At 45.0% G+C, this 13,694-nt stretch overlaps 1 protein-coding gene across 1 annotated transcript in view; it reads left to right on the forward strand.

The window, feature by feature from the left end:
- Positions 1 to 6,225: 6,225 nt before the first annotated feature.
- UST (uronyl 2-sulfotransferase) overlaps positions 6,226 to 13,694 on the forward strand; it is a 954,023-nt gene continuing 946,554 nt past the window's right edge. Inside the window, exon 1 of the mRNA XM_085611639.1 lies at positions 6,226 to 6,779. Coding sequence (XP_085467765.1) covers positions 6,479 to 6,779 — 301 coding nt within the window. The 5' untranslated portion in view covers positions 6,226 to 6,478. The remainder of the gene's footprint in view (positions 6,780 to 13,694) is intronic.

Consider the following 13,694-nt stretch of genomic DNA (forward strand, 5'->3'; position numbering starts at 1 on the left):
AAGTCTCATTAGTTCCTCAGATTTCTGTCTTCAAGAATTATAACATAAGGCACTTCTGACATGAAGCAATGATGGCATTCCAATTAAATATGAGAACATTAATCATCTTTTACACTTAATAACAAATAACGTTAGTGTTCAATATTAATGTCAAACAGTGAGTTGATATTCTCGGGTGTAATTGGTCTAAATTGTAAGAGGATTCCCTGAGAAATTCAATGAGGAACTAGATAGCTAAAGGCTGTTGACTAGTCATTGCCATTTGGTAGATGGTAGCAGTGAGGGATGGTAGCAGTGATGGCTGGGACAGCAGATTATGTTGATCAATGTCAAGAAGTCTTAGTTATGGCCTGCCCTTTTAAATGTACCTGGTTACTGGTTCAGGAAGGCTCATGAGAGGTGGTAGACTTACGGCCAGAGCTGCCGAATTTGGAGCTGGGATCAGGTTCGAGCCTCGGCATTTGCTCAGCTTCCTGTGATTCTTGGCAAATCACTTAATCTCCACGAGCGTATCAAAAAATGAATGTGTCCTTGTGTAATGTAACTGGTGCTCATGTAAAGCGCTCCAATACCTTCGGGTCCAGTTTGTGCTTTATAAGTCTACAAAAAAAACAAAAAACGATGAAGAGACCTCACACTTCATTGGACCCTTGTATTGGATACTCCTCTTTGGAGTCAGACCCAATGTTAACTGCTGTAAGAGCCAGCATCTAGCACAAAGGCTGTTTCTGAGAAAAAACAGGAAAATGACATTTGAAAAAAAACAAAATATCCCAAACTGGTTCCAAAGCACTAGATAGTGGTTCCACGTCCTCTTCTGGAAAAGATCCATACACGTGGGATCCAAATCACCCTACTTTCTTCCATTTTCTACATTCTTCTTGGCCAAGGTAGGGAGTTCTCCTCAGTGTACTTAAAGAGGCACTGACTGTGACCAAGGCTTGTATCTGACAGCCAGCCTCTCAGAGGTAAAAGATACCATCAAGAGTCGGCACTTTCTGCTTGAGGATGTTAGGGTCTTCCCATGCTGAGCTGCCTGCCTGCCTGCCTGCTGAGAGAAGGAAGGAGCCTGCCTGGCCCTGTAGGAGGAGAGGCTGTCCACTAAAAGAAGATCAATGTATTACTGGAGTGAGGAACAGCCAAAGAAAGCTGGCTACAACAGACAGCAAAGACGTGAGTGACCCCTTTTTATTGGGGGTCCCCCAGTCTCTCTGTGTGCTTCCCACTGTTAAGTGTGCTAAGGTTCTGTGATAACAAGCAACACTGTGTTGTCTGAAATCTGCCATGAGCCTGAGAAACTGACGCTGCTGATATCTTTGTCTGGAACAGGAGACACATCTCTGCCCAGGCGCGCAACACCCATTGGGCTCACCGGGCTTCAGCCCCCCCCCCCCCGTCATGTGTGTCAGCCCGGCTGAGACAGCCTCGCGGGGTGGCGTCCGTCTAATTGCAGCCGCACCCAAGTACTTCACAGGTCTTTAAAAGACCATTTACTCGTTAATGAGGCTTTTGTTGTGTTTTCGCCCCTTCTTACAGCCACTCTGTCTATGGCTGGAAGACTTAGCCCCCCCGAAATCTTTTTCAGCCCCCACCCCGAAAATTGGCTCTAGTTGCCCGCCTGTCTCTGCCAGAGAGGGAGCCATGATTGGCCCAGAGTCCTCATCTGCGGAAGATACACCATCACAGACACCTTGGCCCGGAAGCCAAAACAGCCATACATGTCTGCACCCGATCGGGGAAGCGTCAACTGCCAATGATAAGTGCAATGTTGAGGCCTGCTCTGTTGACCCCATCCACAGTCTGCTGTCCCAACAGAAGTGACACCACTCCTGCTAGGGTGGGTATGAAAACCACACACATTGCACCACTAGAACCTCAATGCCATCCAGAAGATAAAAGTGAGGCTTAGACTGAAACTGCAGTGATAAACTAAAAGAAGCAGAAACATCTGCCACATGGCCTCAATATTTTTTGCCCAAGTGAATGCAAGTGGTAAAAGATGGTAAAGTGAGTTGTGCATCTGATCAGTAGGGTAACTTGAAGTAATCTGCACCTCTGCCCTATTAATGCTTACTGCCACAGCATACCAGGGACCAAATCCATTTAAAATCACCTTGAGGGCGAAGAGAATACTGGACGGGGGTGAATGCGCCTTACTGAAGATCGTAACCAGGTTTACAATCATATAATTGGAAATCCTATTAAACTGTATCTTATTTTCATTTTATTATTAAAGTATTTTCTTTCAACAAAAAATTCACAATGGGCTCCAAAACACGCTACTGTGTCTGTTGGGTGAATGTTTTGTTCTGAGCTCTTGTTTTCCACACTACTACCCTGAGAAGCCTTTGATTGCTCACCCTCTCTACCCAGAGAGTCAAGTTTGGAAAGGGTCGTCATTGGCCCATTTTGCAGGGTTGTGCTAGGACGGACCCCAGGACACCAGTGGTAAATGACCTCAAATGCCACGGTTGGATTCTGGTAGCCGCTGCCAGCCTTGTGGCCTCCTAAACAGGGTCTGACGCATGATCATACATTACAATTAGTGGAACACGTAAGTAGCTTGATGGCGGCTACATTGGCATGTCACAGGTTCAATGTACCCTTGCAAGCATGGCAAGTGAGCCCCTAGCCCTGGTTCAGTTGTAAAGACAGATATAAGCAGGGCACAGAGGCTCCCAACAGTGATTTATGTGTGGGAGTGGCTGCAGGTGATGGGAACTGGCATTCAACTTTTTGGGTCTCAGGGCTTATTTTTCATCATCGGCTGATCTAGAAAGGAAGGCAGAAAAGGGAGAAAGAAGGAGGAAACCCGAGATAATCGGAGAAAGCAGGAAGAAAAACCTGCAAGAGTGAGATAAAGCGAGAGGAAATGTAGGGTGTGGATAAAAGAGGCACGAGGTGGAATCATGGCTACGCAGACATTGCGTTCTGCCATTCCAGTATCCAGCAGCAAGAGTGCCAGGCTCCTCAGAAAACTCTGAGTCACTGCATTTAATGTTTATTCACAAATTAAGCACTGCCCACATATGTGTGGGTCCTGCCATAACTAGATCCCTGATTAGCTAGTTAACAGTTTAGTCTAGGAAACTGTGGTGCAGTCAGTACTATGTTGTTGGTATTAAAGTACTGGATTCAATGTATTTCTTCATGCAGCAACACTGTATTGTGGCTACTGTCTTGTGGCTCTGTTTTGACAACTTCCAGTTTCGACCAGAAAGCATTTTTAGCTATATAACAATTTCTAAATCAAAGTTGTGTCAGGTTACACGGCCCATGCCAAATTAATGCTTTCTTTCCGCTAACAGGTTGTGTTTCTACTCTCATGAGTTCTAGGTATAATTTGTGTCCCCATTTTCACTATGTATTTGTTTTTTTGGCACCATTCCATGACGCTAGCCAGTGATTATTGTTTGCATAACAGTATTAGATGATGGTACCCTTGTATCTAATGTTTTGATTTATTTGGATGGGAGTGCGAAGATACCATTAAATAAATATGGTTACCTTTGCATATCCTGTCAGTGAACTGTGGGCACTCATATCTGTTGTGTTTCTAAAGCTGCCGTACCTCCGGGTTGTCGGCTAAATAGCTGTGTCACTGATTTGCAAAATAAAGGTTTTGGGGGAAAAAATAAATAAATAAATAAATAAATATGGTTAGAGTCACTGACATTATGCGGAATGGGAAGACCAAATTATGCAGCAGCATTGGCAAAATTCAGCTGCATAAAAGTCAAATTTAGACAGCGCAACTGCATTGCTAACTAGCTAATCAGGAATCTAGTTAAGGCAGGGCCTACACGTATGTGGGCAGTGCTTAATTTGTAAATAAACATTAAATGCAGTGACTCAGAGTTTTCTTAGGACCCTGCCACCCTTGCTGCTGGATACTGGAGTTGCAGAACGCAATGGCTGCTTAGCCATGATTCCATCTCATTACTTTTTTTCCCACCCCCTACATTTCCTGACTCACAGGTTTCACATTTTAAAGCCATATTGCTTCAATACCCTTCCATTTTACACAAATTAAGTCTCTATTGGCAAATGTTTCACCTCAATAATATCAGTTTACCATCTAAATAGATAAATCCGCTAATGAAATGTAACCTGCCTCTATGCTACAAAAGGCCTGCCATTCTGCAGCACGTCTATGGTAGACCTTTTTTTTCTTTTTTTTTGGATCTGTTTGAGCTAGAAACAAATGTTATTTTGCAAAAATCTGCAAATTGTACAGCTGATGTGGGATCATGTTGCAAGTGTGACAAATCCATAATTATGCGGAAAACGCCATGACTGCAGAATCACATAATTCCATTGCCTTAAATATGGTGATACTTCACTAAAGACATTGTGGGATTCCCAGCGTAGTAACACCACACTTGGAAGTCCTGTTGCCGCATTTTTTTTTTTATAATTCCAAGGTTGCAGTATTACTGCACCATTATAAGTTTGCCATTGAGAAAAAAACGAATTACTGTCCGACTCAGGGTTTACAAGTTATTCGTAATGCGGGCCCTATTATTTAACCCTAGTTCCAGGGCCATACTATTAACAAAGCAGAGGTGACTGACACTTCACCATTATTGTTCCTTGTTTCTGGAACTCCCTACCCCTGGAATGTCATAATATAACGAGTACAACCTATCACAAGCCGAAATCACAGTAACCAGCCTTGTACCCCTGTAACTATGATGCCATCGCTGTTCTGGCGCCAAGAAGCGATTGTGATCTGGGTAGCCTACTCTGTAAATAAGGAAATACAAGCATTGGCATAGCCAATAGGTCTCGCATTTGGGACCTTATAAGTGTTTAGCCATGCAACAGTTGCATAAATAAATACTTATAAGGTCCCAAAAACGAGACCTATTGGCTATGCCAAGCGGCCGTGCGGCCGCGAAAGTGAAAGTGATCGCGATCAAACATCAAAGCGTCCGTGGGGCCGCGAAAGTGAAAGTAATCGTGTTCAAGTGCAGCGCGCGCGCCCGCGCCCCTGCACTGTAGCTCTAGGCTGGCCTGCTAGCACTTTTTGGAGCCCTCTCAATAAGTCTTGCCAGCCCAGCGCATGCGCTGGGTCAGGCGAGACCTAAAAAACAAACATAGCCATAGCCTAGGGTCCCAAAAGCCACATGCCACATTCGGTTCCACCAGGAACCATTTATCAATGGGACATTGGAATATTATTCAAGGGGTGGCTGACAGAAAAACTGAAAGAGTTTGGTTAGGAATATCGAGGGAATATTCTGTTGGCTGGTGCTCAGCTTGCCAGTAAATTCTCTAGTGCATGCTACAATGGGCTGTCACATTTCTATCTGTAAGAAAAGATTGTCTATCATAAACGACTGTTATTTAAAGTTTGAGTCATGACCAATATTAACACCATTCTCTTGTGTTTCCTTACTTTTATAACGTATTGAAACATTTATATAGTGCCTACTAAGTCTATTTGGGGCACTAAAGCACTTGTTCACACGGGTAGCATGCTTCTCCATATAGGGAGTGTGGTTGAAAGTGTGTTTTGCTTTTTTGGGTCCCATGTAGGAAGTGTTTCAAAGTTGTGCCTAAGACCACTGAGGTGCTGTAATCATGTTATGGGACACAGCACTTAGCCATGTGATCGACTGAAGAATTGTGATATTGTCACATAAACCTTTTTCAAGACTTTGTTCATGTTTGCTACCTATATACTCATCCAGCAGAAGAATATAATAATAAACAAGCACTGGCAAAGCGAGTAGGTCTGCCTTGGCTGTCAGACTTTTGACTTTATCAATGCTTGTTTTGCCATGGTTTTTACAAAACTTTATTGGTGGGAAAGCTGTGGTGGCTGAAAGAAAAATAGACTCACTAACAAACCAATGGATGAAGATGACTCACTGAAACCCCATTTGTGTATCATATACCTATATATTTTTTTTTTAATTAACGTTCTTTGATAAGTGTATTACACATATACTGTTAGTAAAATCAAAAGGTCTTTGCTGACGCCTGACCTATAAAAGCCCTGATCGACAGACCAAAAACATCACGGTCAAAGAAATACAAATAATTAGTGACACCACAAGAGGTCACTGTTGCGGAAATAAAGAGAATACATTGAGGAGGGGGGGGGTGAGGTTGAAAAGAAAACAACTTTCTTCCTACTTGCAGAAAGCCAAAGCCCGTGACAAAAAAAGACAAAAAATGTAACACGACACCAGAGTTAAAATGAAGAAAAAAAAAATCAGCGGAGCATGGTGTCTTAGATTAGGAGTCTGCTAGAGCGGCTGCAGAGCGGCGGAGTTCTCCAGCCTGGCGACTGCACACGAAGCGGGGGCTTCTCTCTCTGTCTGTGCCAGCCTGTGGGTGAGAGAGAGGCTGCAGGGGCGAGTGGAGAGCCCCGGCGCGCGGACCATGGGCACGAAAGTCTTCTAAGAGCCAGCCTGCCCAACTTTTCCAATGAGCAGGACGGGGGCTCTGTGCTTTCTCCGGCCGATGGATGCCCTCTTCCTGCCGGTCTGTGCCAGGGCGAGATATAATGAAGAGCTGCAACTCGAACAGTAAAAGCGGCGGAGGCAGCAGCAGCCACACGGACCATGCCCCGCACCACCACCACCACCAGCGGAGCCAACAGCACGGGGCAGCCAGGAAGGGCTGCCTCTCCGCGGCGTGCCTGCGGTTCTCGCTCCGGGATTATGGCTTCTGCATGGGAACCCTGCTGCTGTTCTGCCTGGGCTCGCTTTTCTTCCAGCTCAACGGTGGACCGCCGCAGCTCCTGCTAGACATGCGACGCTATCTGGGTGAGGAGGCGCTAAGCTCCTGTCTTGTACCTTTAAGCAGAAATGTGGAGAGAGAGAGAGTGGTGGTGGGGGGATAGATGAAAAAGATTTGTGGAAAGGTTGTGACGATAACTTTCAAAAAACGTGCTCCTTGGGTAGCAGAACTTGTATTTAATGCGCAGAATGGGTGATACACATTTGCTCTGCTCTGCTCCGTTATATGTAACCCTAGTTGCTCAAAACCTCTGTAAAGGGGCGAATGCAACAATTACATTAATGTTGCAAGAAACAGATTGTTATTTTTAATTCTGGCTTCAAAAGCCCACTTTGTTGTTGTAATTTGCGAGGAGGTGCAACCGGAGCGCGCGTGCAGTGCAGCAGTGTTTTTGGTCGCCCTGTCCGGGCCACGGGTGTCCTGACATTTAACTCGTGCTTGCTTTTCTACTTCCGCCGGCTTTCCTGGGCGTGCTCTGCTGTCTGAGGATATTTCAGGCGCTACCCTTGGGGTTAACCTACATCTGTGCTGTGCCTCTGAAGCGCCTGGCACATCCACGCTGCCATGGCTTGACGGCTCCTCCCCCTGTAACTTGTAGACGTGTGAATTTTGCGGGGTTTCACCTTTCTGTGGCTCCGACATGCCTATAGGGCTCTGGGGATGATGTGTAAAGCGGCTGTTAGTGAGGTTAGCACACTCCATACAGTCTGGTAGTGCAAGTTACAATTTCAAACCAAAGGAAATTGTTTGACACGGGTGTGTACCTCAGGAATTCAAATGGCGACGAGGGCTCATGTAGCGCCGAGATGGCCACGTGAAAGCGCAATTTCTTTTTTACCAGAAAGACAACGCACGCATAGTTCCTGTTTCACATGAGCTCGAGACAAACATGTCCAGAAGGCAAATCTTCTTCCCTTCAGCAGCCGCTGTAAAGAACAAGTGATGGGAACTGACAAGCAGAAGCAGGCACGTGGGGGCTGCGGGGGCCTGTGTTACGCCCTTGGCAGGCACGTGGGGCAGCAGCGATACAAACCTGCCCCGGGAAAAACGCGGATCATGTCTGCTCAAAACAAGACCAGCATTCTATCAACACTCGTTGAACAGTACCCACTCTGTGGTGTGTGTGTGTTTTTTTTTTTAATTTTTAGAACTAGTAACTACTTCCGTTTTTAAATACAAAGCACAGCAAACCTCTGGCCCCAGCTTTTACGCATTTTTCCCTATTTGTGTTTTTTGTATGTGTACTCTGCGCATGCCGTTGTAGTTGTGCATATGCTTTTCAAAATATGCTGTGAACTCTTTAAACATAAGAGAGCTAGGATCGCCTAAATGGAACCATGCTTACCTGTCATCAATCACTAAACTCAAGAGGAGAAAAGTGGTTTTAATCCTGGCTGCGTCTTGGATTGGTTTTAGTGCCAATGTCATGGATTGTTTTTCATAGGCGTCTGTTGTGTTAAATTGCTAAATTTTCTAACCAGTACAATTTGTGGTCCATTGTTTGTTGTGCCTGTCATGTGTATTAGGTCTATATTTTTTATTCTGTCAGTATAGTTTCCAGGTTTGGTCCGCCTCTCCTATGTAGTTCAGTTTCCATGAGAGACCTATCCAAAAATGTGTCCAGTAATTAAAAAAAAAATGGTATCTTGTCCTCTGGAATGTCCCTTGGGGAAAGTGGTGTCTGAGCACCTGGGCCTAAGCTTCACACAAAACTATAGCAATGGAGCAAGACATTGGAGCCAACAGAAGAGAGTGAGTTCTTGTGTGCCTAACTGCACAATCACACAGATCTCACTGCACAATCACGCAGACGGCTGCCCAAGGGCTCTCGCGCTTCTGCCTAACTTGGAAATCTCCACTGGCTCCCAGTAGGCAAGTGCATTCAGTTTCAAGCCATCCGCTCTGTATGCCCAGCCCTGATGGGCCCTAGTCAAGTTTATCTGTGCCGTCTGAAGTCACCACATTGTCCTCCCAGGAGTCTTCATTCTTTCCATCGCCGCCTGACCCAGGATCCGAGGGCAAATGGATGCTCCTTCAAGTATCTGGCTACCACATTGTAGCACTCCCTTCTTCCTCATTTGCAGAGCTCCCCTATGGAAACTGGCTATCCTAAACATCTTAAAACGTGGCTCTTCTAACTTTTTTATGTTTTTGTTTTTGTCTCTGAGGGACACTTTCTGTGGGTCCGCTTAGAGCTGGGAAACCCTGTTGGGGTAGCCACACGCTTTATAAATCCTAGAAATAGACGCTACACAGAATGTCAGCAGTGTTAATAAGAAACAAATTACATGTTACGTCATCAGAAAGCAAGCACTGAAGCCAGTGGCCTAACAAAACTGGAGGGATCCCCCTGCAAAGTACATGAAGGGCCCCCTCCTCCAACCCTAGACCCAGTCATGGGCTCTCAGGCCAGGGGCCCAGCACCTGTGCACAGTGCCGGCCCAGTCGGAGTACTGTGTTACGGGAGCCCTCTGGAACTCGCCTCCGCGACACCGCGGAAGCTAATGTGGTCCTTCAATGTTCTTTTTCTCCTACAACATTGATATCAGTTGCGGCACGGGGCCCTCATGTGCCTAGGGCCGGGTTACCACCCACTGCTGGCTGTACATCCTCAACACTTAACGCAGTTGATCTCTGTGGTGCACACATAGGGTGATCAGAATAAAAAAAATAAAAATAAAAATTGGGACTGGCCCCTGACACAGAAGTAGGACTATAATTGACAGTAATTATGACCATAGAAGTAGAGTGCCAACACACCCTAACATAGAACTATGGTAGCGCAAAGCTCTGAGACATTGATATTTAAAATCTTTCCTTGGAAACCTAAGAACTAGACAACCACTTAACAAGAAACAGTTACAAGGCCGCCACGGTAACCACACAGGAAGTATTTAATGAAAAGTTACATTCATTTTAAATTTGCATATTTTGACAAATACATGGAAATCACTGACAGTGAAGAGAGGTGTAGTGTTGCAAACTCTGGTCATGGGATCTGATGAGCAATGGTGCCATCCGAAAACTCCAGCTTTTTTTGTAAACATGTCATTCCTTGGTGGTCTTCTTGGCACAGAACAGCAATGTTTGTAGTATCAGTTATGTAAAATGACACATGACACAAAAGTTTGACATACTGTGACGTGATAGCCAATATGTGAGATGTCAAGCTCGACTAGTACCCTTTCTCTCTAAGTGACAGTGCTATAAGGCAGCAGCTCAGGGCAAAGAGATGCCCGCCTTCCTACCATGCTGATAAGTTTACAAGAAAGGGATTGATGGAAGCAGCAGTATGAGCAGGGGAACTGGAATTATGCAGCAAGGCTGAACCAAATTATGTGGCAGGGCTGACTAAATTTTGCAGCAAGAAAGGGCAAATTATGCAGCATAATTCAGCGAATTTTGTGGTAGTATTATCTCATTATTTTGTTTATTTTTATCCATGTTAACACTATGTGGGCAAAGGTTTCACTTTATTGGTAACAGTTTGACACCCAAATACAGCAATTAGCAACAGAAAGATGACAAAGTCAACCGTTGCGAAGGGCTATCTGCTATACTGCAACACATGACCACATTTGAGTAGCTCTTGATAAGTTTGAGCTAGAAACTAGATGATAGATTAGGTGGCAAATGTCGCAAATCTCTATTTAAGTGGAGAATGTAGCGTTCGCAAAATTGCATAATTCCAGTAGCCCTGAGTATGAGTAACACTATAAGGTAGTTTTTTTTTATTTCACTGATCCTTTCTTTCAAAACCTTGACATGTATTTGTTTTAGAGAAGATTTAATATGGAGAACTGTTTTGGCACACTGGGATAAATATCCCAAAAGTGGGACTCTCGCAGCAAATCTGGCCGCCCGGACATAATAGGCTGATTGCCAGCACAAATCACCTCGAAAGTTGGTTGCCCAGGATTTGAGTCACAACAAGTAAAGCTTTGCAGAGCATCGACTGATTCAAATGAAAACACAGATTGCTTATAAGTAGGTATGGCACCCAGTTTTGAGGCATTTTTTAGGTTGTGCCTAGGCAGTGCATGCGCTGTCTTTCGAGACATGTTGTATCTGACTGGGGGCTTTCAGCACGACCATCGCTCTACATTGGTTACTTCCTGTTCCTTTTCAAAATTCCTGGTTTAGCAGTGGTGAATCCTTGCCATTTGTGCGTCCTTTTGCTCAGTTGTTCCCTCCCATAGCTACTGCCCCTTTTACATGTCTCACGTCGCATCTAGCCATTTACTTTAGTTTCAGACACTATTTTTGCTTTCACTCTGTTCCTGTCTTCGATAGTCATTTAATTTGGTTTCAGCATTGTTTACATTTGTTTACAATTGTTATGCGCTATGCTTATGTGAACTTTTTTTTAGGTATCATGCATTTATTTGGTTTTGGCTCCGCATTTGGTGCCTTGTTTAGGATTGGCATGTATCTGCCTCTACTTCATTGTTTAAATTTAATTGCAATTATTGTCCTGGAGCGCAGCAAGCTGTGATTGATCACAAATTTTCTTTTAAAACATATTAGTATAATCTATTAATGGGGTTTGGGCATCTGTTCTAACCTGAGCACAGGAGCAGCCTGTGCAGGTAAGAGCAGTGGAATGGGGTGGGGGTTTTCGACAGACGAGGATGAGAGAGAATTAAATAAATCATTATTTTTCCCTCGTTGTGGTCTACCGAATCCTCCTCCCACCCCGCCCACCACTCTTACCTGCACAGGCCGCTCCTGCCTGAGCAACTACTCAACATGACCGGACGGCCAGACTGCAATGACAACCGCTTTTTAACTCAGGTATGGACCATATGATAGTCCTACCTCTATTTCCATAGCCGTTAACACACCGATGACTATTTGAATATACGCCTGACTTGGCATCTTTTTGGTATCACAGATGGAGATACACTGTGGCGTGAGGAAAGACGGCTACGTACCAACACTTTTGCATAGTTTTAACAGCACTTGAGGGTGTTGTTGCTTATGCCTGACCCTCTTTACCGAGGATCATCTTAATTCTCTCCCTTGTCCTCCAGTCACACAGGTACAAACCCCACCATCAAAAAGCTCTCATCTCTCCAACAGCCAACACTCGCATCTCCAGCGCGCTCCTGTGATTGAAAAGTGTATTTGTAAGGCACACGTTACCATTAACCAGTCTCAATGCACTGGTGCTGTGCCCTTCGGTCAGCCTTTCAGCAAACTTGCGTTAGCAGGTTCATTTAATGGTCTATTAAAGAAGTGATCATCTGGGTGGGGGGCGGTGGAGCAGTCAGCATTTCATTTTGCTATACGCCCATTTTTGATGCTCAGTCCCTCAACCATAGAGGTAACAGCATACACACGCTGGGTATTATGAAGCTGCAGGCTCACGCCTGGTTTTCTGCTGTCAGTTATCTCAGCTCTCACACAACTTCTTCTTTCTTATGTTTCCTCATTCTGTATTTTCTACCCACACGCCCATGCCTATCTTCCTAGGAGTCATTTGGTCACCTCCCTATTTTCTGCCCGATTCTTGACCCTCTTGATCCAGCCATACATCATCCATGCATTCATCACTGCATTCCCCCACCTACCCGATACCACAAATCCATACCCACTCACCCATCCATCCACCATACCACTAACATTCATTCATCCATGTGTACACCCAGATTCCCTTACCACCCAACAAGTGTTTCATTTCCCCTACATGTTTGTCTTACAGTCTCTTTATTTATCCTTACCCATTACTCTGTCTGCTGTTTCAACTTTTCTGTACAGCTCTGCTCAGACTTTAACACAACTTAAAAATATCAAACATTTAGGTAATTGATGTTGTAGCTCTATATATACCTTCCTTTTGCATCTCGCTCCATGCTTCATCTGAATGGATATGTACATTTTTCAACATGTGGAAATGTCTGCTCTATATTCAAGCTGCAACTGGTGCTATTAGTAGATACATCGTACGATTCTATATAAAATGATAAATAAAGTTAAAAAAAATCTCAAACATGTCACATCTGAGGTGAGTACAACCAACAGCACAGAGGCTAGATTCCACAGGAAGATGCAGCCTTTCATCGTCTCTAGGGACATCAGTTGAGCTCAAGGGCCCTGTCACACCTACCAAGGACGGCGAAACAGCAGAATGTGCAGGAGTACACACTAGATAAAAGCTCACAAAGTCATTGTTTTAACTTCTCAGAGGGAGCTGATACTCATTTCAGCAACATTGGTAGGTTTCAAAGCAAGTCAACCCTGCTGTGACTCGCCAAGCAAGTCAAACATGGATACAGGAGGTTCTATTTCCGGCAGGATTTACACTTGAAGTAGTTACATGCCATAAGTCAAGCCCTAGGGAGTTTCAAAAATGCCAAGGCAGCCAGGGCCGGATTGGGAACCGAAACTGGCAAACTGTTGGACCGCCCCCGGGGGGTCAGGGGGCAGGGGGTGCGGCCGAGCTGTTTGCTTGGGCCGGTTTTGGCCGATTTTGTTACAGGGGGCCTATATTGCCGGCCTGCGGTAACAAAAATGGCCCCCAAGCGACCCAAAACAGGCCCCACCTTGGCGGCCCAACGGGGAAATGCCCGGTGCCCGCTACGGCCAGTCCTTCCCTGAAGGCATCCCGAGGTCCACAGGACGAGACATACACTAATATAACAACCATGGACCTGTGTGGTGAGTCCACCATGCACATATTCGAATTTTAGAAACATGTTTATACAGTATCAGGTATCCAAGGGGCATGCAATGTACTGAACAGAATAAGCGAGTTCATTCAAGGTTAATTCTATTTCCAATAAATCTTCCATTGAGAAAGGAACAGAACACTGCCCTCACTCCCCCACCCTAAAGACACTGCAGTCATAAAGTAATCATAATATTTGTAATCATATCTAGCAAAGGGGAGAGGATGTAGCCTAACAGCTAGAGTGGTCGACCTCGAAGGTGGGGACCCG

This window comes from Triturus cristatus, chromosome 6 (genome assembly GCF_964204655.1).
Source record: "Triturus cristatus chromosome 6, aTriCri1.1, whole genome shotgun sequence".
In the NCBI taxonomy this organism is placed as follows: domain Eukaryota; kingdom Metazoa; phylum Chordata; class Amphibia; order Caudata; family Salamandridae; genus Triturus; species Triturus cristatus.